Genomic DNA, 27235 nt, shown 5'->3' on the forward strand with positions numbered 1-27235 from the left:
GTCAGATCCTTACCCTTTAAAGTTGTGCAGCTCAATTTTCTCTCCTAGAAATTCCAGGAATTCTACAAAGGCAGGACTCTCTTCACTGTTGCCAAACAGCTCTTCCTCTGAAGTCTGTAACCAATAAAAAATCCCTCATAAACATCAAGGCTCGGAGGACAAACGGATTTCAGCAGCAGGGCTGAGGACGATTTGTATGGTCGACTGTGTATTGTACACCAGAGTCCAGTAATAACAGCACTTGTCTCTGCATTACAAATAAGCAAGCAGTAAGGACAATGTGTGAGGAGCAAAAGGAAAACTGATCACAAGAGGTAAGATCTGCATACTAGAGTGCCTCTGAGCACTTTATATAAGGTCAGTTTTAGTGCAACAGATCATTAGGGCTGATAACTGAATGTAGGGGAGTGAAGTGTATCCGGTGTGTTTAACACAGTGCATTTGCATTTCAGATCAATAATATTACTTTGTATAACAGAAGGTTTAAAGACAGGCTTAAGGAAAAGCTGGTGCAATAATGATCAGCTCTGTCAGACAGTTGACTATCTATTGACAACAAGTGCAGCAGTGATATGAACAAACCTGCCTCAACAACACAGGGAAACACGCCTGAGAAGAAGCTTACGTTGCTCATTGAATATTTCTGTTTTGTTTCCTGTGTGCAGTATGCCAAATTAAACATCATGCCTTTCTCCACTCAGCACCCCTTCTGAAGAGAAAGTGTTTGGAAGCATGAACAGAAGGTCCTCACTGTCTTTGTGACATGGCCCTCAGTTCTTTTACAGTTTATTTAACAGTGTTTTTAAACAGGCTGTTCTCTTTCACTATTTGTACTTGTACCTATGAAAAGTAATGCACAATCATTTGAGGCGGTGATCATGTGACCTATATGCTGCAGGCTGTCCTTCATCATATGACGAGTGCGTAGGATAAAGTCAGGTCACACAGTATGAAGAGCGACAAAGTCTGCGTAGGGAGAACAAGCCTGAAGGAACAGTGCTGAGCCAGTTTAACATAGCAGCCAAATCGGGCAATTAAAATCCATCACGTGATGCCATGGAGACCAAAAAGACTTTTTCCCATAGACTTACATTGTAAATCAGTGGCAAATGTTTTTTGAGCATCACAACCCCCTACAAAATGACTCATTTCACTTTCAAAATTTGATTCATTCAGTCTGATAACATTTCAAAAGTCGACACGATTCACATGATTAAATCATCTCAGGTTAGTGGGCAACTTAAGTGGAAGTTAGCTGCTTAGCTGACAAAGTCTCTGGTGTGCCTGCGCTATGGGCCCGATGATACAGAAGGTACGGGTAATTTTACACACAGAAGTCAAACTTTTTTGGCTTGAACTGAACAACTTTCATAGGAATGAACAGGGACCTGCCTCTAACCCTGTATCTGTAATTTCTTCATACATCCATGAGGAGGGTGATGTATGGGTCAAACAAACACAAGATACCAGGGTTCAATAGTACCATGTGAAACCAAAAGTCAGTGTTGAGTTAAGGTACATATTTAAGGTCAAGTTGTCACGTCAGTTCTGACATGACGTGATGTCAAGTGAAACCCATAAAAAATAGGTGGCGACACAGACATCCCAAAGAAAATTTCAATTGGGTGCTGGATCAAAAAACTCAACTGAAGATGAAAAAGAAAAAGATGATCCGCACACCAAATAGAGCTCCCATTACTTTATAATTTTATTTTGTCATTCGTGACGTTTCGAGCACGCAGGCTCTTCCTCAGACTTGTTAACGTGAAGTGAAAACCCAAGCACAAATCTTCCTCAAACCCCAACATCAGGTTCACACTTGACACAGAAGCGCTGCAAAGGATGCCGTTTTACTGTGGAGCACTGACGGCTTGCTTTGTGCACCCATGTTAACCGATTGGGCTGCTTACACCGCAGTGCAGCGCCGGGTGCCCTGGCTGGCTCACAATCTGCAGCAATAGTTTTTGTGTCTGGTCTATTTTTTTCCACAAGGCGCAAGCAAATTGGGTAAGAAAACACACTGATAATCCTTTTTAAAGGATATAAAGGATATACTAATATGATACAAATGATCTGACTATGATAAATGATAGAATAGACATCCCATGCTTCCACATATATCTTAGTTGTGTCTAAACAGAGAGCAAGACAGATGAGCAGAACCACACACTCACTCACACACAAACACACAGACACAAGCAGACAGAGACAGAGCTCTACATGTAATTTAAACAGAGCAGAATCAGAGCAGCTTGCTGACCGATGCGGAGAAATTCACTTCTGGTGTTACTGGCTAGGCGACTGCTCACAGGCGGCTGTGCAACAATTAAACTGGAGCGCTTCCATGTCCAGTATGAACCCAGCATCACCTAGCTGGTAAAGGCGCTATTTCACAAGATATCATGGTGCTAATTCATAAGGTATAATTTGACATGTGTACAGAACTTTTCATGAGATATCATACGAATTGTATGGGCATATGTTTAAACTACTGCACGGCTCTCCACTGCAGATCTCTACATACTGATGTTTCCATTCAAAGGTACAAGTGCCCTCAGCAAAGCATTCAGCAGCTCCTCTGCCCCCCACATAGTAAACAAGAGGGCTGTGATTGCCTCAGAAAATAAGAGGGGGCGATGAAGACAGCCAGTCACTGGGCTGAAAGCCATAATTAAGACTGAGGAGGACTGAGCATTATCAGCTTCCTTGAGGAAATCACAAATTACAATGTATTGTACATTCTCGTTGTTCATGCACTGAATACAATGAATATAAATAATGCATGCACTTCCACAGAACCACCGAGGACCAAATTAAAAAGAAGGCATATTTCCTTTTAGTTTACATTCAGACTTTATAGCTCACCTGTCCAAACTTTTGATAGACGACCCCAAACTTGAAATTGTTGCTTATCACATGTTCATCGAAGGTGACAATAAGTCTTGAAGCCTGTGAGAAATATAGAGATATAACAAGAAACATTTAAGGATGAGTTCAGTTTTCCAAGACTGGTGACCACATGAATGTCATCATTCCTCTTGTTCATACTGGCCTTTAAGAGATCTCTCGCTAACTTGCTACCAGTATAAGTGATTGGAACACAGTGTGTAGGATTTAAAGGGATATATTGGCAGAAATGGAATATAATATAATAAGTATGTTTTCTTTAGTGTATAATCACCTGAGAATAGGAGTCATTGTGTTTTCGTGCTATCTTCTGTGCTATCTTCCCACAGTCCAAAGACATGCAGGTTAATTGGTGACTCTAAATTGCCCGTAGGTGTGAATGTGAGTGTGGATGGCTGTCTGTCTCTATGTGTCAGCCCTGTGATAGTCTGGTGACCTGTCCAGGGTGTACCCCACCTCTCACCCAATGTCAGCTGGGATAGGCTCCAGCCCCCCGCAACTCCAAACAAGAAAGCAGTTGCAGAAAATGAATGAATGATCCGATATGCCGAACTGTAACGGCTCATTTGGTTGATAACCGATACCACTTTTTTCCCCACCTAATTCTAGTGATCAAGTCTCTTCTGTAGTGGAATCAACATCATACTCTCATCGCAATGGCCCACTAGCAGATGGAGATATGACACACATCGTTTTCAATGTATGTAATATTTATTCATTGTGCAAAACAAGAAAAAGCACATTGGCTGATTAATTTTAAAGCCAATATCGGCTGATACTGATAATGACATTATCATGCATCCTTAGTAGTTGTGACAAGAGTGTCAGAAAAACATTGATTCTTTAACATGAAACTGTTTTATTCAGTATTTTAAGGGGTTTAAATCGCTGGGTCTGTTTTGGAGAGGAGAAGACCTCCTGGACAATGAACACTGAAGAAATTCTAACTGTGAGAAGTTGGGTAGCAATCTGCAATCCTCACCACTAAATCCTCCTAAATCTTGCACACTGCTCCTTTAAGACAGACTAAGACAGACAAATTGCAGCCCTGTTGTTTAAAATCATCAGATGTGTACAACTGGAAGGGACACATACAGCAGCTGCAACAATACAAACCAAACCAGATCTTACTTTTGGATAAAGGACAGGAAAAAAACGATCCACATTGACCTCTTCACAGACGAGCTTGGGTTTAAAAAAGAGAGAGAAAATGTTAGAACATGGTTGGACACATTCCCAGCAGATGAATCTCTGCTTCATAATAACAACTCTTTTTACCTTGGCCATTTGGACCACATTGGGAAACTCCGTCAGACAGGAAATGGGGATCACATCATGGTAGGTTTTCAGCTTGGTCCTGGTGATGTCATAAAACAATCAGTGCGGTTTCTAAGCCATAAAAAGTGATGCAACATTTCTCAGAACCTATCAAATGGGGAAGAGATGATCCGGTATGGACCATTATCAAACTTGCCCACCCTCGCCTCTCTTTGCTTTCTCTCACTCCCTCCCTCCCTCCCTCCCTCCTTCCATCCCCACCCACTCGCTGGCCTAAATAGTCCATCTGTTACACTGCTGTGGAAATGACAGTGCTGTTGACACTCTCTCAGGCTTTATGACTCTTACGATAACACCCGTGCTGGTAGGATGTGTTTATCCAGTCAATACTGGGTATTTAGGAAAAGAGAAAATGGTTCATCCTGCATATATTTTTCCTGTTGATGGTGAAAGTGCTGACATGTTTTTAAGGCTACAGTCATTGCCTCAGAAGTGCAGCTTTATTTTCCTCTCTAAATTAAGCAACATTGTACTGCAGCATGTATGCATAATGTATCATTACCTGAGCATTAGACGGAGATGTTCCTGGTCACCAATCACATCGTACTTTAGCGAGAACACCAGATGTCCAAGGGCACTGTCCACTGAATAGTAATTAAAGTGTTCCTGAGGGCAGAGTACAACAAGGATACGGCCATTTGTATCTGTCACAAACAGACACGCACGCTCCAGCCATTACCCATATCCTTCCAGTCTGAGGAGCTTTCCCTCTGCTGTTGCTCTTCCACTACAGGCAGCTCAAATTTGTTCATATTATGCGTGTGTAAGAACAGGTGGCAAAGCCTAATGCATCTTCATTAGCAGCAGTGCACGAGGTGTCAAACAGTGAGGCTGGTCGCTGGTAGTGGTTCATTCTACCGGGATTTGCTTATTGCTTATTCATTTCATTACTGTAACGAGCAAGAAGTGAAATTGATTGTGAAATATTCTATGAGAGTAATGAGGCTCATTTGTGAAGGAAGGAAGCTGTCATAATGATGGCCTTCATGAGTATGACTTTGATAATATCTCTCTGAAGACATTCTGAGTACACACCATGTAAGAAACATGTACATCTGCCTTTATGGATAAATAAACCATGTCATGTTCCTGTCATTATATTTAATTGTATGATCACGAACATGGAAATTGAACATGGGTGAAAAACTATGAACTACCTCATCTGAAAAATCCTAATTAAAAGCAGGGATTATAATTAAAATCATAATTAAAAGCAGGGACAAGATGAAGATGTGAAAGCTCAGCTGGAGATACAGGAATACGCTTAGCTGACATGGAGGGAGAACAACACACCACTACTGCGTCCACTTTTTTTTGAGAGAAAATACACATTTCTGCCAGTGTGATGAAAAAATATATATTTTAAATCATTATATTAGGAAATTTCTTCAATATACACCCACTGGCCACTTTATTAGGTACACCTTGCGAGTACCAGGTTGGACCCCCTTTTAATTCTTGGTGTCATAGATTCAACAAGGTGCTGGAAACATTCCTCAGAGATTTTGGTCCATATTGACATGATGACATCACACAGTTGCTGCCATGCTTTCATGTTGTTTTCAACAAATTCTGACCCTACCATCTGAATGTGGCAGCAGAAATCCAGACTCATCAGACCAGGCAACGTTTTTCCAATCTTCTATTGTCCAGTTTTGGTGAGCCTGTGTGAACTGTAGCCTCAGTTTCCTGTTGTTAGCTGACAGGAGTGGCACCTGGTGTGGTCTTCTGCTGCTGTAGCCCATCTGCTTCAAGGTTGGACGTGTTGTTGGTTCAGAGATGGTCTTCTGCAGACCTTGGTTGTAACCAGTGGTTATTTGAGTTACTGTTGCCTTTCTATCATCTTGAACCAGTCTGGCCGTTCTCCTCTGACCTCTGGCATCAACAAGGCATTTTCACCCAGAGAACTGCTGCTCACTGGATATTTTCTCTTTTTCAGAGCGTCCTCTGTAAACCCTAGAGATGGTTGTGTGTGAAAATTTCTGAAATACTCAGACCAGCCCGTCTGGCACCAACAACCATGTTACATTCAAAGTCACTTAAATCCACCTTTCTTCCTCATTCTGATGCTCAGTTTGAACTTCAGCAGGTTGTCTTCACCATGTCTACATGCCTAAATGTATTGAGTTGCTGCCACATGATTGGCTGATTAGCTATTTGCTTTAAAGAGCAGTTGAACAGGTGTGCCTAATAAAGTGGCCTTTGAGTGTAACTCAGTATGACTTATTGTCTCAAAATAATTAAGCTTCTCATTATTTTGAGAAAGTTTCTGAATATAATGACTCACAGGATCTTTTTTTTAATATCACACTGGTGGAAACGTGCTTTCATACTTAAATTTCAGCATAACAAGCTAAATATGTTTTCACAGTAACATCAACATGTTATCAAAATGTCATATTTTTTGTTTCTGCCCACATCCTGGGAAACAGTTGTTACAGCAAAATATTGTACATGAAGAATCTATTAAATATCCTCCTGTTTTGGATGTAGAATTTATATTACATGGTGGAATACTAACAGAGATTCAGTGCAAGACTGACACATATTTAAAAACAATTTTATCTGCAATATATATTTAATAGAATTTGTATTTCTGTCTTAAACCTTATGAATAAATTATTACAGAAATCATGCTCAGGCATCCACAACGTGAAGAAAATCATAGGCAAAATTTAGACCATGGAGCAAATTACATTTAGGTCAAGAGGGAATTTACCGCTACACAAAAGACGATGATGGAAATGTTTCAGTAGGGAAAACAAACATATGCATGAGCTTGTTTAATTAAGGATTGAATGTGTATTGGATTTTTGGCATCAACCGCTCTCGTACTGTTGTTCTTTTCTCTTTTTATATTGTGTGTGTGTTGCCTGTGGTGTCATTTTCGAGCTTGCCTACACTGTCACAGATATTGCGTCCTCTCTTTCTTGTTTGTTTTCAAGATGACAATAAAAAGTAAAAATCATACATTATGTAAAAAGAAATATCTCTCTCTGTGTGTCAAAGCGGCTAACCTTGCCCAGGAAGTGTTTCCGGAAGAGCATAGCTATTGTGTTACATTCCAGCTTGGTGCGGGTGTTTGGGGACGGAGGTTGCAGCTGCTCTATGTCCACTGTGTCACTCATCTCATGGTTGGTCCCTTCAATCCAGTAACCCCCAAACTGCGGCAGGAGGATGAGAGGAAAGGGGCTTTTTCTGCCCAGCACCTGCCACAAAATACAAAATAACGGGTTGAGAAACACAGCAGTGTAACTGTGAAGGTAATATCAGGACAAGAATAAAACTGAGATGATGTCTGAGTGATGCAGACGGACTAATGATTAAAGTACTACCTCATGGACACTTGGGTATGGAATGTAGTCCTCCTCTGTCTGAAAAAAAGAGGAAAAAAAAGCTTTGTTTCCTCATCAAAGAATAAAAATAACCACGCTGTCCAACTCTGTAATCCCAAAGGACACTGATTCAGAGTAATTGCATAACTGTTATGCAATGAAAATCAGTTTGGAGACTACATAGGAATCAATGCATTGCTTGATCAAAGTATTGCCATTGTTTTAGACATTGGTGGTTTAAAATACTTTATTACACATCTTGTTAAATTCTCTGTTGCTAAGACTTCACCATGTCTCTCTGCAGAGCATCAGAGAACATGTGAGTCTGAATCCAAACCTGCTCTGTTGGTGTAAAAATGATGGCAAGGCTTGAGAGCGTCTCCCTGCATTATGAATAATACTGTGCAACTGTGCGCCGAAGTAATCAGCCTGTCTGGCAGAGCGAGATATGGCGGCGCAGTCGTGAGACAATGACCGCATCATGTGAATAACACCGTGTCTCTACACGGAGAGTCGCACCTTGAGAGGGGGAGGAAAGGTGCATCTCTGCTCGTCCATCCTGTTGCCCTACAAGAGGAGAGGGTGAGATAAAGAAACCAGAGAGAGAAATCGCTCAGTCATCAACACACACACAGGCTGCTTTTGCAATCCAAAAAGTCAACACGAATATCTTTACTCAAACACTTATTGTTGATTACACACACAAAAACAGTTTGCATAATAATCATGTCCTGAAAGACCACAACAAAAAACAAACTGAGAGAATATCAACCCTATTACATAATGACACAGTTTCCCCCAAGAGATATGCAGCAGGCAACCAAGCAAAGTCAGAAAGGGACAGATGGAAAGACACAGAAAGAGATACATTACACACATACACGCACACACGCTCACGCTCACGCACAGCAGATACCAAAAGGCAATTAAAGGATGCTAAAGAGCAGGCATTTGGGAGTGACTGAAACGTCTGTTAGCACACAGAGGAAGAGCGGTAATAAGACCCCAGGGATTAAAAAGATGCTGAGCTAAGTGACGTTCCTACACTTAAAAACACCTACTGGACCTGAGGTGTGAGTGTGTGTGTGTGTGTGTGTGTGTGTGTGTGAAAGAGAGAGGAACAAACGCAGACAAAGAGATGCAGTGATGCTAAATAAGGGCTAGGTGATGGCGCCTGGCATCACGGAGGACGATACATCACATCGATATATTGTCTGACTGTGGAGAAAACACAGTCCTGCATCACATCCCCTGCTGAAGAGGAATATTCATTTCTAAAATATTCAGACGGATGTTGTGGCCACTGAAAGCCACTATCACTGATATTCATTTTATATTCCTGAAAACAGTGACCAATGTGATGCAAAAACATGATGAGTTTTGACGCGCTCCATCATAAAACTCTTACCCTGTTATGTGTGGGATCGCGTGATTAAAATAAACTTCCCCTCAAAGCCGTCAGAAACCAGGAGACATTTTCTGAGGTGAGATAATAAGCTTACAGAGCTGTCAGCAAGTGTTACGACCAGAATGTTAACAGCTGAAAAACACATATAATGCTCTGACAAATCTCTTCTGAAACCACCAGACTCAACATCCCTCTCGTGTGCAGAGTGCACAGAAGTATTGTAGCCGAGGAGACGGCCAAAGTGCTGCAGGAATAGCAAGGAGAGACACACTCACTGGTTAGTTGCTTGGTGAGTACAGCTTAGAAAGCCGAGGCAAAATATGAAAATCAACACAGCATCTTACCTGCATCTTTTCAATCATTTCAAATATATCTGGGGTCTGGAGAGAGGAGAGTGAGATGACATGTTTTGAGTTCATTTGTTTGGTTGCTAAGGTGTAATTTATTTTTACAGCAGTGAGTTCAACCCTGTCTATTACTTATTATGTGGAGCTTATCACACTCCATCCCGTGCGGAAGCCCTGAGCGGCAAGTGAGAAATAAATCTGGTGATCCATTTCCTAAATTGTCTTCTCTCGTGTGTTTATGACTCGAGAAGAGGTGGAAAAAGGTTTTACCAGGATTATCTTTTTAAGGTTTTTTCCATCTGTGAAACAAGTGTGATGTTTTCTGTAATGGATTTCTAAAACATGTCAGATTTTGAATTCATTTATCAGAAAATTCCATATTTTCCACATTCCACATTCATGACAAAATAAGGTGATAGAACAATATTAACTAGGGCTGTGTATAGGCAAGAATCTAGAGAACTGGTGATACGATCCGCATCACGATTCATTCATTCATTTCCGTAACCACTTATCCTCTTGAGGGTCGCGGGGGCGGGGTGGAGCCTATCCCAGCTGTCATTGGGCGAGAGGCGGAGTACACCAGACTATCACTGGGCTGACACATAGAGACAGACAACCATTCACACAAACATTCACACCTACGGCCAATTTAGAGTCACTAATTAACCTGCGTGTCTTTGGACTGTGGGAGGAAGCCGGAGTACCCAGAGAAAAACCCACGCTGACACGGAGAGAACATGCAAACTCTGTACAGAAGGGCTCCCCCCTGAGATCGAACCAGGAACTCTCTTGCTGTGAGGCGACAGTGCTAACCACTACACACCGTGCCGCCTAGTCATTTTTAAAAAATATATTCTCAGAAAAACTGTCAAGCTGTGTGCCCTTTATGACTAGAGATGGGTACTGAAACATGGTATTCAACGGGCCCTGTGATTAAATTATCAAAGCCTCGATAAGCTCCGACATTATCTGTTCTTTTGTTGATACTTTTTTTTTTTTAACTTTTTAGTGTGTATTATTATCATGCTGCTCTCTGTGTCGGGGCTAAACTCCTTCACATTCACACAAACAAATAAACACACACAACGGAACGGGCAGTGAAGTCAGTGAACAGCAGAGCAGAGAGGCCGCTGTGGTGACAAAGTGAAGATAACTTTGAGATTACTCGAGTTGACGAAAACTGTGCTCCTTACTGTGAGTCCGCACGTGCAATAAAACCTTTGCGAGTAAAAAGGCAAAACTTAATTACAGTATAATACAAACATAAACATGTAAATACATAGAAAGTGACATTTAAATTTGCTCTATCAGCAGTCTCTCATCCACTGCTGCTGACTGCTAGTTCGACTAATAGAGAAATATTTCAAACAAGATAAAATAAAAGCTGCCTGTATGTCGTCTCACTGTTTAGCTTAGTTTGCCACTTATCTTCAAATTGGGCTAATTATTTTAAACATAGCTGCTGGCTGAGACAAACAGCCCCTCCTCCCTCGACAAGCGTTACCTGCAGGCAGCAAGATTGACTGATGAAAACTAAAGTTAACTCAATATTGTGATGTCAGGAATATTGTTCATATAGTGACTCTGCTGTTACTGTTGCTGGTCTAAAACAAAATTCAGTGATATTTAAAATATTCAGTGCGGATCCTGCTCTTCAATTATTCTTTTTTAAGTCAATATATTTTCTAAAAAGCGATTATTTAGTCATGAAAAATAACCGATAAGAATATCAATAGAGTACCAAACCAATAGGGAAGAGTATTACTATCTGTGTTCTTTGTGTTTAGTGATATGTTGTTAAATTGAAATGATGGTTAAAGATAGATTCCAACACTGAAGGATCCAGCTGCCACAAAACTTGCATGAAAACTATTAATTAAAAACTGATACAGTATTTTTGGGAATCAATATGGTATCACAAAAGATAATGTCTCAATACTCAAGTGTATCAATATTTTCTTACACCCTTAGTATTAACTGTAGCTTTTTGGAGCTTTTAAAGAGTGTGCAGGGTCTCAAGGACCCCGAACACAACATTAAATGCTCAAACATGACTGTCCCATTACTTAGTGCTGTACAGTAGGCGTTGTAGAGTTGGTAAAGCATAAACTTTATGTCAGCTGTTCCCATGACTTGCAACACTGCCACAATTAATACTTATAAAAATTAAATTAAAATGTATAATTATTATAATTACATAATTATTTTAATCATTTTACCTGATGTGATCTCTCGCCTCTCCCTTGGGTTTGTCACACTATCACACAGCCATGAGTGACAGACCGGCTTTTCCACGTCAAACACCTGCCTAATCCCTCAGACCCCAACCACAGCTGTCGGGGAATTGTCCTTGAAATCTTTACATACAAAACGTGCACCCTGACTGCTGCAGAAAAAGCCGAATTACAACAGTCCATAAAAAACGGCGGCCTGCAGTAGTAAAGTGACGGCTGAAAGGTTCAGCCAGTAAAGCCTGACGGAGTCAAACAGTTTGTGTACAGAGCAATCTCGCCGTAGCTTTCAGTGTGAGTATGAGTAAAGTCCTCCACCATGCGCAAACAACAGTCTGCCACAAACCCTGAAAGTAAATAACCCCAGCTTCAACAACATTAACTAGAGATTAGAACAAGAGGGGCTGTAGTGTTGAGCTAGATATTATCTCTGGACTCAAACAACTGCATTAGCCATAAAACTACATGTAACACAGCCCTTAAAAAAGACATGGCTATGTCATGTTATCAGCTTGTTGACACTAAAGAGAAACACCTGATAATAAAACTAGAAATGTCCCCCCACAGACAGACATTTTTCTTCAGCTCATCACTTCAACACACAAGCAACATAAACTGTCATGCTTTGCATTCGCAGCCTTAATCTCAGTTTGGAGAGGCAGTTGTCCAGGCCTCTGCTGAAAATCCTAGCAAATTCCCTCTATAGTTTGTCATCTGGTGATGTTTCTCATCCAGCATGTTTCTAAAGTAAAGCTACTTACATGGCTGGGTTTCTTCCAGTGTGCCTTTGTCATCATCGGAGCATTGAAGTTGTTGTTATGATTTTTAGCCATTTTTAACTTTCCTGAAACCGGAGTCCTGCAGCTTCAAAAGATGTTCCTCGACTGACAACAGGTTTGGCTTAAACTCGCTCTCTGGCTGCTGCACCTTTGTTAAATCGTAGACAGCTGACTGAGTCCCACTGTGACACCCAAAGTAAAGCTGCATCCCTGCTCACAGCAACCATGACTGACAAAGAGTTGGATGACACAAAGTTGAAGACAAGATCTACAGGCTCTCCCGCTGCGTGCTCTAAACATGTAACAGCATCAGCAAGTGTCTCGAATGTCTCAGGTTTAATGTAAAGGCAGCTGCTGCTGCTTGAAGTTTAGAGCAGTAATCCTCTGACTGACGCTGGAGGTGTCTTGTCCTCTGCTGATCTTTCTTTGTCACTGTGTGGCAGTACAGGAAGAACTCCAAAACACACATCACCCACCTCTGTCTTTATCACCCTATCCTGACTTAGCCTGACAGGTGGCCAGAGGTGGAGTCCAACTCTTCTACTCTCATTAACACGTCCTCAAATATATGGGCAGTTAACTAAGATGTAAAGGAAACAAAAGCCTTAAAAGAAATCTACATAACCACAAAAAACTGCAGTGGAAACAAAGTGGAGACAAACAGCAACCAGACATCTCATTTTAGCAGATAAAAAAAAAAAAAACATTTTGCAGAGATGACCAGAGCGGAGGAGGTGTTGAATCCACAGGGAGCCAGGCTGGCATACAGTGCAGGTGTTAGTGCCTAGATCTCTCATAATGAGAGCTAATAGGCTTGTCAGTATGACAAGAGGCAAATTAAATGTGTAAGACCTCCTCTCAGCTCCAGCGTTCTCAGGTGCATCTCTGTGCATCTTCACAGAGGCCATAATAACTGACCAGCTCCAAAACACTGGAGAATATCAGAACAATGGAGGGTCTTATATTTGATGCATAATACGTCTGGGACTGCTTGCACAAAACACCTTACGTATTCACCTTAAGTATGACACTTAAGGCTTAAGGGACTTGTGTAAGTATTTTTTCATTTATCACCATGAACTCAGTCATGTTGCAGTTAAGATAGAGTTAAGAAGTTTTTTTTTAACCTCGCTTTGGTTGCTAAGGTCTTTTGTGCAACATTCTAGAGATTTGTTAAGACCAAGACAAGGTGAAAACCATAAATACTTAGGTGAAAATTTTAAGGAAACCTTAAGGTGTTTTGTGCCACAAAGGTGTTTTAGGGTGTTTTCTGCCACGAATTTTATCTTAAGGAAACCTTAACTCGGACTTAAAGGAAAATCTTTACTTACGGCGTTTTGTACAAGTGGCCCCTGGCTCTTAGTTCTTCTTTTTAGTTCCAGCTATTTAAGGTTGTTTAGGATCTCACAGTCATTATGTGTTTATGGAGGGTTGTAGGGCTTCAGCCTGATCAGTGTAACTTTTGAGGAAAAACTCTTCGCATGGTAACCGTCAAAAAGCCTGTCTGCATTAGAAACCCCATCGTAAAGAGAGTCAGGGGGTAGTGAACATGATTTAACTAGTAGTTTAACTTCATTATGCAGCAGCTTTGGTAAAGTTAAACTAAATTCATATTTGCATAGCGATTCAAGTAGTTAAATTACTTTTTAGCCAGTTTAAGTGTAGTTAACTACTGAAACAACCAATTTTGATGGGGATTATGTGCTCCTGTTTCTGTCATGGTCATGGTATAAACCCAGCACCAAACGTTACTCGTACATTAACAACTTTTCTCATTACTTCAGTAAATGGTCAGGTGTAGTTAGTGAAGCTTATGTCCATGTTCAGAGAGGAGAGCAGCAGCTGTATCTGACTGCTGAGTGTTATCAGCTTGGCTGCACATCAGGACAAATAGAGGTAAGAGGCAACAGGGAGTCCGACAACTGTTAACATAGAATATTTGCAAATATGGTTTAATGCTCTGCATCGCACGTCAAATGTCCCGGCTCTTCACAAGTCATATGTGGCAACCCTAGTTACTGGCATCTCAGGATCGTCTTGTCTTCATACTCTGTTACAAGTAAAAAGTCTGTATTCAAAATCTTACTTGAGTAAAAGCACAAAAGTATAAGCATGAAAATATACTTAAAGTGGGGTGCCAGGTGGCTCAGTGGGTAGAGCAGGTGCCCCATGCACAAAGGCTGTGTCCTTGCTGCAGTGGTCGTGCACACACAGGTACATTTAGGGGCAATATGAGACAGCCCAGGTAGCTGCATTTGTTGAGGATGCGGGCAGCTACAATAGTATAAAGGGAGAGAAAGTCTACATGGGGAACTTAACCTAAAAACAAAGTGTTTTACCAGGGTTGTAAAGCTATTTTGAAAAAAGATTATGCACGTAACAACGATGCAAAAAGTGCCTTAAGTTGTACTTAAGTATAGTACTTGAGCAAATGTACTTTGCTACATCTCATCAGTGTGTATAGCAGTGTGGTTTGAATTAGGCAGTGACCATAAGACCTGGTGGGGTTAATTGCAGATTGACCTGGTTTTCGCAGGGCTCTGATTAAAGTGATACGCTCCTCTGAGTCTTGCCCCACTAAGCCCTTACACTACAGTACATTACATTAACATGCTGTCCCTTGATGTCCCCCAAAAATATGTTCCTTTGCCTGAATTGAAATCATAAAAGGTTGAATTAAATGGGGTCACAGAGACCAGATATTAAATTTGACTGCTTTTTAACTGCTGCTGACACTCTTTAGTGTGTAAGTGTTTCCGTTTGTCCAATTACAAACCATGTGATGCATTTAGAGGCAGTTTCTCTTCCAGGATGTGAAGAAAAATGGGGGAAATACAATATGAGCCAAGTCTGGAATACCTTCAGCGATGCCTTAAGTGGCTGTATGCAAATCTATAGACAAACAGAAGTTTCAAAAATCCTGTCCTTGTGTCTGACTAATTGTAACCAGAAAGTCTGCTGCACCTACAGATGGTGTGTGCCGCAGGGATCAGGAGTGACTGTTGAACAACCAAACCTCCAAATTCTCCTTTAATCCCTTTCTCTTCCCACTCCTGCTGCTCGACTCAGATCAAGTCAGATTGCGGGAAGCGTAAGCCCCATCCAAAGTGTGAGAGACCTTATGAAACCAATCCGACGGGAGTGAGACTGTATCCACTTTTAATCACCACCAAACTCAGCTTTGTTCAGTTTCTAAGTTCCCAAAATATCCCTGGCAGGTTTTTCATGTCAGTCGCTCCTGTCTGAGATGTGCCAGAAGGTGGGCATGAAGATTCTGACAGCAAGATGGATGTGATAGGTACTGTGACAATCTAAATAGATTTACTGAGATGATTTCTTCACTTGCTGCATCTACAATCACACAAATTTAAGCCCAATCCCATTACACCCCCTTCACCTAACCTTGTCCTTACACTCTGTTTTGCATGTTCAAGTCTAGGGGTAGGATGTCCTGATTCTTAATAGGATAGAGAGGTTGGGCAAATGTTAGGGCTACATGGCTCTCCAAATGAAGGTATTTCAGATGCAGACCTTAAAGTGAGTGTCATGAGAAATCACTGGCAAATGGCTGCATGAGCAACAAAAGAAACCCACAAATGTCTTTTCTTTCTTAATAAAGATCTAAGAATTGCAGTAATCATTTAATTACCTTAGTTTAATGGTGTTTCAATATGTTATTGTCTATTTCTTTATAACAAGAATAACAAAGGAAATCGCTAGTATGCTGATGTATTGGTAGCTAACCATTCTCAGAACCCATGGGCTGTATTCGGCATCTGACTTCCGGCAGAGGGCGATACAGCCTCTGGGGGCAGACCCCTGATTTTTTGGCATTCCGGTTTGAGGAGGCGAATTTCCGTTTCCGACTTCCGTTTATATATAAGTAAATATGCTGAACCATTGCGATGGATTCAGAGTTTGCAGTGACACCAATTATGTTCCGCCTCGTTAGTTCACCGCACGGAGTGTTTAACCTGGCAACAACTGCAGCCGGCTCAAACGTGATTGATCAATATCACGCGGACTACAAACAGCCTAGCACCGGAAACCAGGGCTCTTCCGCTCTTCTTCCGGAGGCAAGATCTCCGGGGTTTGTATATAGATTGTATATAGTCTGTATATAGAGACTAGTAGCTAACTAACTAGCTAGCTGGCTAACATTATACTTTTATTGCTGATTTGTGCATTACAGTCCCACATAATGACGTATTGCCATGTCTTAGGGTGCTTTCACATCTGCCTTGTTTGGTTCGGTTCAATAGAACTCATGTTCGTTTGCCCCTTAAGTGCAGTTCATTTGGGCAGGTGTGAACGCAGCAATCACACTCACACTGCGCACCAAACAACTGGACCGAGACCTTCTTGAAGAGGTGGTCTCAGTCTGGTTACAAATGAACTCTGGTGCGGTTCGTTTGTGGTGAGAATGTGTTCTGACCTGGATCTGAACCAACTGCAGTCACATGACACATTGTTTGGGTTAAACATGAGCATGTTACAGTCCTGGAGGATTATTAATGTGCACCTCCTTCTGTACTGCCTTAATATGCACATTCAGCACATCCAATGCATCAAAACATTGTTTCTAGTTGGAGCCGCGCCTCGTTTTCAAACTGTATGGTTTGACTAAAATGAACAATGACAGCAATATAGTCCACGATGAGCAGCGCTAAAATCAACCTGCGTAGTTGTCCCTCCATTGTGACATTAAAAAGTGTCACATTTATCTTGCAAGTGTACTCTTCTTCAATGTTTTGTTACTTCCTGGATTTTTCCCACATGGAAATTCTGACCAATCAAGAGCAGCTCTCTTGCACGAGGCATTTTATCTGGTCCGCTTGTAAATGCTGCCGTGAGAACACGAACCAACTCTAGGCAATTATGCAGCTTTGTAACAAAATTAGTCCCTGATTTGGACCAAAGCAAGACAACTCTAGGTCTGAAAGCAACCCTTATTCTCTTTGATGGCATACGGTACCCAAAATTTAACCAATGTCCAGCAGCATAGTTGCAGCATGTGTTACTGTTATTCTAATATCTGAGCAGACTGACAAGGTAGGCATATGGGTTGCTAATGTTAGCCCACAGAGCACTGCTAGTGGCCTTGTTTAATTGATTGATATTATAAAATTTAAGTTGTGAACAAATCACGAGCATCAGTGGTGTAGTGGAGGGTATACTCAGGTATACGGGGTACATCCACCTCTTTTTCTGGCAATTTACAAAATACCCACCGATCAGCCAAAAAGCCACTGGAATATATAGGAGAGTATACCCACGTCCTCCCAGGTAACCCATCTAAGGAGGTACATACACCTCATCAACTTCCACTACACCACTGGTGAGAGTCCCAACAACTGCAAAGGGATGCCTGTAGCCAACACAAGAGAAATCACCACATCAGAAGGTGGCATATTCACAACATCCGGCAACAGTCATCGCGTGTGTTTACATAACCTAAATGCCAACAACGACAACTACTGATGACGTATCAGGGTCTTGAAGAGTTGTTTCACTTCACAGGGAAAGAAATTGGCACATTTTAGCTTACTCTTTCTGCAAAAACAGTTATTTTTTAACTGACACTGAAGTAAATCTGGCTCATTGCTTAGGATGGCATTCTCCCAACTGGATGACAATTGAACCCTGCACAACAACTGATTAAACATGATTAAACATCACTGACTTTCCAATTCGTGACACATCCTCCATGACGGTGGGGGCGTGGAAGTTTGTCTTTTGATTTTAAAAATGACAATTGCTCAGACAGGCTGTATTCTGTTTGCTTTCATGGCATCAGACTTGTTAGGCTTGGATTGAGAAACTGTCGTCATCCAGCTGACAAATTCCTGCTATAAATAGATTTGTATTAATTGAATCAGGCAAATATAATCATCCCAGGCACCGAGCTCTGTGAGCTCTAATTACACAAGTTAAACAAAAGAAGACAAGGATAAAAAGCAAAGAACCACTACAAGCAGAAAGTCTGAGTCTAATACAGTCATGACAGTTTCATTACAGACAGAAGCACCCAGCAAGTGTTTCCAGACAGGAGCAGGTGTAGAGACAAGATGAGCAGAGACACCTTACAAAGATCACAGAGAGAAAGGTCACACAGAGGTCTACCAGATAAGGTCAGGGGTCAAAGTGCAAACTCAAACACCCCCCTGGTCTCCTCCTACCTTGTGTAATGGCGAGCTGGTGTATGGGAGTGTAGGCTGGAACAGCTGGGGCTCTAGTGTTGCAGAAATTCTGGGGTCACTCCCATCTTGTTTCCTACAATCAGACAGATCCAAAAGAACATTCAGTCAGAAAAGGTCACTCAGTTTAAGATCAGGAGAGAAGACAACAAAAGAGAATGCCTCGGGAAATGTTGTTGGTCTCATTTAGCAGCTGAATGCATTTGTATGGACTGGTGGTCTGAGGCAACGCAACAGCCCTCAGACCAAAAACTGAGGTTTTCCTTTTTTTTTTACATTATTCATGAGTCATCTTCTGTGTTACTGATCCTTTCCTTTTTTTATTCATGTTTCTAGAAAGTGAAGCACAGAAAGCGGTAAAGTCTGACAGGGTTTAAAGAAAATGTAACAGGAAAGAATACAGTCAAGTCAAGAACTGTCGCTATCCTCGATTTCCTCACCTGGAATCCTCTACTTTGTCTAATCTGCAGTGTCGTGGTAATTAAGGTTAAACCTGACGCCCAGGTGTTTTCCTTAACCCTCAATATATTCAGTCTAAGTCTAAAATGTTTCTTTTATACCTGTCTAAGATAATCCATTCTCATTCCCAGGTCGTCAGTTACCGCAGCTTTGTCATGCCCTTTGGTGTCTAACACCTCTAATACCACAGTGTTATGGTATACTTCCTCCCACTTCGTTAATTTATATTATATTATTTGTCTGCTTGTTCATGTCTTTTTTTTTATACGTTCAAAACAAATATCAAATATGGTATACCAGGGTATATAAAAATCCCAAAGGTATGATTTTCAATACAGTATAAAATACAGGTGCTCTACTGAGGCAATGTGTTGTAGTGCACAGCCCCCACACCAGAGGTCAGTCTCTACTGGTGTAACAGGGAGCTAAGCGGGGAAGATAGCGACCGCTAGTGGTTGGGATAACGTAATAGGAATGTAAACAGCCGGGCTACAAGAGCAGAGAAAGACTGCAGGGAAAACTGGTAGAGCCAGCATATTTTCAGATCTAACTCGATGAATTAAGAGTAATCATAAGTTGTTAGGCTGACGGTGGCCAGCTGGAGGATTTTAACATATCACCCAACCCTACAAGACAATTTCATACATGTTATATTGAATTCTGTCCCCAGCAGCCCAGCTTTTACAACACATTGTCACTCCCACCTCCTCACATATCAATGTTTGGTCATGGCCCTTCACATCCAGATACTAGATGAAAGGTACCCTGGGTGCATTGGTTGTTGACGTTCTGGGATACCGTGTCAAGCTATGCCTGTTACATGGATTGTCTTCTTTCAAAATACACTTCTGTTTTCACAGGAAATTTACCATTTACATGCAGTGTCTTTCCAAAAAAAACAACGCACTACTTAAAGTCCCACTGATTGTCACACACCCGAGTGTGTGAAATTTGTTCTCCGCATTCGACCCGGGGTGAGCACCAGCGGTGCCGCGCTCGGGAATCTTGTAGTGATCTAGCCCCCCCAATTCCAACCCCTCATGCTGAGTGCCAAGCAGGGAGGCAATGGGTCCAATTTTTATAGTCTTTGGCATGACCCGGCCGGAGATCGAACCCACAACCTCCCAGTCTCAGGGCGGACACTCTACCACTAGGCCACTGAGCTGGTTACGTCGGTACAACACCGCAAATTGACTTTTTTTTTTTCCTCCAACAACTAATACACGTGATTGGATTTAGGAAAAAAAGAACAGGGTTGGCTATATAGTCTTATGGGATGCCAACACTGCTTTCCTGGGTGAAAGCCGGTGTTTGTTGGACCCATCCACCACTTTTCCCACCCACCCTACTCAGACTTTTGCCAGCATAACTTTTGTTCTTGTCCCGCCATGTTTCCCCCTGATGCCGTCGAGTGCCATTAAGCTATAAATGCGACCGGCTGTGTACCATGCTGACATCAAAAGATGTTTTTTTTTCTCAGTGTCTGACACTGCAAGTCACTGATTTCGAGTGGATTTCAATGACTTTAGCATGAGACCGGGTTGGTTTTTACCTTGTTTATTTATTTATTTTTTATGTATTTTTACACAAATACTGTCATACACCCTATACCCAAGTGAAATGTCAGGAAAGTATGAAAATATATGTACCTACCAAGTCTAGCATTTGTATGAGATGCACCAAGCTTTCAACTAACTCCAAAAAAAACCCATCCGTGACAATATTTATCTCTCAGAGCAACTGACATAGTATAAAGAGCGAAAAAGAAGGTGTCTGTTGTGTCGGGGTGGATGGATGAGTCAAACAAACACAGGACTTTGACCCAGGAGATTGCTGTCTGTGTCCCGTGTGAAACCCAAACCATGATCTTTTCCTAAATCTAACCAAGCACTTTTGTTGCCTAAACCTACAGTAGTTGGATGCCGAAACCTACAACTGAAAAAACACAGAGATCAAAAATCAAACAAACACAGGACTTTTACCCAGGAGACAGCTGTTCATGTCCCGCATGGAAACAAGTCATTTCAACCCAAATTATGTTAAAACTGCTGCTAGAGGGGTACCTAGCATCATAGTTTGAAGCATTGGGCCACTGACCAAGCTGCAGTATTTGACAAGTTGGGATAGAGAATGCATTGATCTAGGGACATACATGTTATGTCTGACACTTCCAGTAAATCAATAAATGATTTCTTCACTGTTCCCAAAGGACAAAAAGGCATCAAATCATATTCCTCTGTGCAGGTTCCCCATTTCTTTCAGAACATCAGCTGCTATTCACAAACACTTCAGGGACCGAGGGATGTAATACCCATACTTTCACATTTATTCAAACAGAGCATCTCTCTTCTCAAACCCAGGAGAGTAACACACCTCTAATGCAAAACCGAGCAATACTACTTTCACACATCTCTGTGCTCTAAACTCAATAAATCTACCAGCATGGCTTTATCCCCATAGGATCATTGATCAATAATCCCCGCTGATATGGTGCCCTATTGACACTGACAACTAGCCAATTTGCACAGCAGGCTTTCAACTTATTTGATGAATTCAATCAATTTTAAACACACAAAGTGATCGACTGGTGAAGATGAAATGCTCTCGAGGCCGCCATAATGCAAAGTGAAAAATGTACATTGCTGTTTGTGATGATCAAAGAAAGCTACAGCAGCCACAATGAAATACGTATCATATCTCAATATCAACAAGGCGACGTGCTCTCCAGCTGCCAAAAGGCACCGAGCCCCACAGGCAGAGAAATATCATTCAATAACTCAATGATACAACAGTCTCTTGACCCCGGAAAACTAATCATTTTCCAAAGAGATAGTATGGCTGTCTGCGCTGACACAGTAATTAGTTATGTATGAGACAGTGCATGAAGCTGTGTTGGTCTGGTGCTGAGGATGTAGATAAGACAAACAGCTGCTCAAAAGGGACAGTGACCGAAATGGAAATCTGCTTTCAGAGTGCACTCGGATCAAATATAGGTGAAGGAGAAAATAGAGAGCGTGAATCATTAACACACAGCGCTGCCTGCTATGACACAATGAGTCCAGTGAATCTTTAATCAAGGAAAGTCCTGCATCACCTAAATAAATTGTGAACAACTGTAAACCTTTTCTCAGCAGAATCAAATAAACATGAACGAGGCGAGAAGTCCCGGCAGGAGCTCTCCCATGGGAGAGCAGGATACAATGGGGCATCAGCTGCTCTGAACTCTTAATTAGAACTGATGCACAATAGATGGATGCAGGACACACACACACACACACACACGCACACACACACACACACACACACACACACACACACACACACACACAGATGGACCGTGTGTGAAAGAAAATGCTTTCATTTCTAACAGTTGGTTTAAAGATATAGATGTATTACATATATCTAAAGATAGAGATAATATTTGTGTGTTGTATGCACAAAACACACACTATATAATAACTACAGCCTGACATAAATTGGTGGCAAGATACTCCATCTATACTCAACTCCAGCAACATCAAAACACACATCAGAGTAAAAGTGACACAAGAAACGTCCACCACAAACTCACCCTCCATCACAAGCATGTTGTGCTGCACACATTACATACTGCTGTTCACACACACCTGCCCTTTCTGCGTGGCATTACCACGTAAGCCCTCCTGCAGATCAGTTTGCATCACTAAGCCACAGCTTCATCCCAACAACACCACAACAAATTACATAACACACCCCAGCTGGTTAGCGACGCACCACAGAAATCAGCCGTGTGAAGAAGTCACAGCGTGTCATCTGGGCGAACCTGATGTCCTGCGTAGAGCGGAGGAGCAAACTTAACTCACACAGAGGCAGCTGGGCTCTCCCTGGGAAGTCCGGACAGTGACCAGCACTCTGGCAGATGACTCACTGTCTACGCTTCTCCTCTGGTTAAGCTCCCGTCTCCCTCCCTCTCTCTTTCACAGTTATCTCCTCTCTCTCTCTCTGCATTCACTCTTCTCTCTCTCTCCAGCTTTCAGTCAGCTCACTTGCTGCTTCCCGTCAGTCGTTCACCTGCTGGCCTCACTCTCAGCTCTTAAGAGTGCCGCACACTCCCAGTGAGCATCCTCATCTGCTGCTGATTCTCCTCCCTCACGCTCTCTCCTCCCACTCAGTCTCTCACACACACATATGCGCTCTTTAGTTGTCACTTCCTCCATCTCCACCCTCTTTGTGTGCTCTTAAGCTCACACATGCATGATGTGGTGTCCAAAATCCTGTACTCTGAACCACGCACCCACCCCCAACCACCACCACCGCCACCCTTAACCCCTTCAAAGCAGGAGACCCTCCCCCCTCTCCTCCATGTAGGGAACGACTGAAGTCTGCCGCTCAGAAAGGGAAAGCAAAGCAGGGCTGGTTAGGGTAACGGGGGTTGCCTTAAATCCCCACATTGCCTCACAACGAGCCAGCTAGGGCTGTTGCTGTGGCAACCACATCAGCTACACACGTAAAAAAAAAAAATAACACCCACATTCAAATTCATGTTCATTATGTTTTGACTTGAACAAAGTGATTATGTCCAACACTGAGCTCCCAAAGGTGAGCAGGCATTGCAGCATCCTTAATGCTCATTGTGCAGCATGAGAGAGGATGTGAGGGAAGCTTTTTAATTACTGTAATGAGTCTCATTCAATCCCCAGTGAACATGCGGGTTTTCTCCACTAAGCTACTATCCGCAGCTCCCAGCAGACCTCTGACTAATGTCACCAATACCGCCTTTTCCTGCTAAATCCCTGCCAGACAATATTCTACGCAGCAAGAGTGTCGACTCATCTGTCCAGCTTCTGATGAACAAGTATGTACCTAACACTAAAGCGTGTGTGTGTTTTTGTGTGTGTGTGTCCTGTATGTGTCAGATATGAAGAGATAACAAGGGATTACAGCACTGTCCTCACACTACACCATTAAGAGCTGTGTATTGTGAGAAATAAAACAGATAATCCGCTCACTGTCCAAAGCTTAAAAAAAACTGTATTATATCATTGGACAAAACTTTAATATTGTCCAGATTAGCAGTAATTTGCAGAGACATCCTGCTGTAGTGGGACAATAATCTCTCTCCGGCCCTCTTTTAAACCCTTGAGCAAAGACTGCAGATGTTATATGTGGTTTAATTTATTTTCAGAATTGCTCAGGAGCAGCGGGTGTGGGGTTAAAAACGCGTCATGGTTGTCTGTGAGGGCTTTTGTCAATAGTGCTTATAGATAAAAACACATTATCGGATAAGAGCAGCCAGATCTGGTGTGTTGAGTGGTGTTTTGACGCGGATCATTGCAGCTGGTTCCTATCAAATCAAAGCCACATGCAGTCAGACTGGCAGCCTCACTGACGACTCGACACTCCTGTATGCTGACGAAATAATAATTACAGCAGAAGAAGAGGAAAATCCGGAGCCATGCGGGGCTTCATTTTTGATCTCCTGTGAGGAAAGATAGTTGGTTTTAGTCGCTCCAATGTCCTTTGCAGAATCCCACAGTAAATCCCTACCAACCAGCCCCCGCTGCCAGGGATTCCCATCCCATTATGGTGGTGAAATGGCCCGCGGTCACTCCCCTCTCCCACCCCCATCCCTCATCCTCTGATCATTTCTGCTCTCCAGAAATTTCCTCATCTCACACTCTCACTTTGCCTCTCACACTTGCAGCTTTATAGCAGCAGCTATTTCTCAAACCAAGACAAGTTGGATAATAAAACAAGACACACTGAAATAATGAAATAAGTAGCTGGATTCTATAATCCAGAAGGATTAGCCAAATCAAGATTCAGCAACTGTGTTCATCAAATTTCATTAATACATTTAAATTTATCCAAATTTAAATGAAAGTTCCCTCTGATTCAAACTCATGTTGTTGTGCTCAACAAAATCAGCCCAGCAAGCAGCTACAACTGTCCTCTGTATGGTGTGTGTATGGGAGGGTGTGTGTGACCAGCCAGTGACCCCGCAGGGCAGTTAAAGGTTTCAGACTCCAATCACAGACACATATACCAGCAACATGTCAGAGGTCTCCAGAAAACAAGACGGCTGCTGTTGCTGAAATATATATGAATGGTTATTTATGCATGACCATTGAGAGTCTCCCACAGGTTGAGATGTAATTAGCAGTGGTTGACCTCAGGGGGGAGATCGGGACAGGGGGGCTGGGAAGTGCAAACAACACTGAGCCGCAAGAGTCGGCTGAGAACAGCATGGAATTAATGAGCTATGTGATGACTGTACATGAATGCAGCGTTCCAGCAGAGTTTACTGTCCGCACAAAAGTAAGAAATAATGAATGTAAAATAGATGTTGTTGTAGATTTTGGATATGGTAATATCTTAGTATTTATCAAAAATGTACATTTTTTTGTGAAAACACTGATAGTCAGCCCTACAATATTGTTGCAATATCTCAACACATTCTCATCCCAACTTGTCAAATACCAACATTTGGTCAGTGGCCCTACACATCAAAATATGGCGCATTAAGTACCAACACATTCTCACTCCGACCTCCACATATCGACATTTGGCCATGGTCTTTCCACCTCAAGATATGACATGCAAGGTGCCCTGGGTGTGTTGGTTATTGATGTTCTGGAACGCTGTGCCAACCTTAGCCTGTTACATGCATTGTCTGTTTTCAAAATACACTTCAGTTTTCATAGGAAATGTACAGTTTGCATGCAGTCTCTTTCAAAATAAACACACTATACGTCGGTACAGCACCCTGGACTGACGCTTTTTTAACCCTGGACTAATGCATGTGGTAACATTTAGTCAACACACACATGTGGTTGGGTTGACATGGTTGGGTTTGGAAAAAAGAACAGGGTTTGGCTGCAAATGGGAAGCAAAATTTGGTCTCCCGGGTGAAAGTTGGTGGTTGTTGGACAACTGCCACCCCTCCAACCCACCCACACTACTTGGTCTTTTCACCCTCTTAACTTTCGCTGTTGTCCTGCCATGTTTTCCCCCTGATGCCCTAAAAAATAATGGCTGCATATCATGCTGATGTGAAAGGACAGCTTTTTTCGTCAGTGTCTGATGCAGAAGTCACTGACTAAGCGCCGGTTTTTGATGACTTTGGAGTGAGACCTGGTAAGTACCCCTCCGCTGTCAGTTTTGGACGTTCAGGGACAGCGTGTCAATTTATGCTTGTTACATGTGTTGTGTCTTTTCAAAATAAACTTCCATTCTCGCAAGAAATTTACAGTTTCTGCTCGTTAATTACATACAGTCTTTTTCGAAACAACCTCAAAACATTGGTTCAACACTTTGTTTTAAGGTTTACTTCCTTTGGTGTAGGCAACAAAAGTCCATGGTTAAGTTAAAAAAAAAACATCAAGGTTTGACTTAAAATAAGAATGGCGTAGCATGCCATACATACTAGCACACTACGTTTCCAGTAAAAAAAAAATAACTCGATTGACTTTGTGATTTCACACAGGACACTAGCAGCAGGCTCCCAGCTGAAAGTGTGGAGTTTGTTCGACCCCCCTCTCCTCCTGCCTGCCTTTCACAGATTATGTTGCTGTTTAAAATCTGGTAGTTGCCTGCAGCATCACAAACAGCTGCCTGGTGCATATCACATTGCTGCTAAGGGTGCCTTTGTGCCTCAGTGTTGGTCGCCGGAGGGCTACTGATCAAGCATCGACATTTGACAAGTTGGAAGTGCAAACAGGCTGATTATCAGTATTGAGGGATCTGGTCACAAATATCTTGATTTTTGGTTTTCTCCATATCAAAGAGTCCTGATGTAAAAATACAGTTTTTTTTAGTACCAGGTTTTCATTTTCATAAATGTCACAGACTATGCTATTTACTTTGTCAAAAATGAAAATGTCTCTTGTTAAATCATTAGACTTTATCCCTTGAACTACCTGGATGAAAATATTTTTGAGCCACTCATCACACTCATCTGTGACTAAAATTCTGAGTCAATCAAAGATTGTTCCTGCAGCAAAATGTTGGGTGTAGGAGGTCTGCAGGTTCTCCTGCTGCTTCCAGATTTGTTAAAACCCGCCTCCAGTCGCTCTTAAACAAATTCTCTGTGTTAATCAAGCCCATAGTTTGTTTGCAAGGCAAAGCAGGAGTGCCAACTGCTTCCTAACTTTTGAAGAAACTTTACATCCCCACCATGATTTCTCTGCAGACTGCCTGAGCCCCACTGTGACTGTGATTGTGACTGGTTTGATAATCATGCCTAATCATGT

General features: G+C 42.0%; 1 protein-coding gene across 25 annotated transcripts in view; it reads right to left on the minus strand.

The window, feature by feature from the left end:
* The window catches only part of LOC126402424 (rap1 GTPase-activating protein 1-like), a 75816-nt gene that overhangs the window by 16122 nt on the left and 32459 nt on the right, over positions 1–27235 (minus strand). For 14 of the 25 annotated variants that reach the window (XM_050064396.1, XM_050064394.1, XM_050064386.1 and 11 more), the window contains 10 exons: positions 18528–18621; positions 9333–9368; positions 8100–8147; positions 7581–7619; positions 7263–7454; positions 4748–4851; positions 4186–4264; positions 4039–4092; positions 2866–2949; positions 14–114 (listed from right to left, as the gene is read on the minus strand). In XM_050064396.1, the coding sequence (XP_049920353.1) occupies positions 14–114; positions 2866–2949; positions 4039–4092; positions 4186–4264; positions 4748–4851; positions 7263–7454; positions 7581–7619; positions 8100–8147; positions 9333–9368; positions 18528–18621 (831 nt within the window). Of the gene's footprint in view, positions 1–13; positions 115–2865; positions 2950–4038; positions 4093–4185; positions 4265–4747; positions 4852–7262; positions 7455–7580; positions 7620–8099; positions 8148–9332; positions 9369–11557; positions 11841–12330; positions 12789–18527; positions 18622–22736; positions 23205–27235 lie in introns of those variants that run through there. The other 11 variants (XM_050064379.1, XM_050064383.1, XM_050064393.1 and 8 more) reach the window with 10 other exon arrangements.

Source organism: Epinephelus moara, chromosome 16 (assembly GCF_006386435.1).
Source record: "Epinephelus moara isolate mb chromosome 16, YSFRI_EMoa_1.0, whole genome shotgun sequence".
Classification (NCBI taxonomy): Eukaryota; Metazoa; Chordata; class Actinopteri; order Perciformes; family Serranidae; genus Epinephelus; species Epinephelus moara.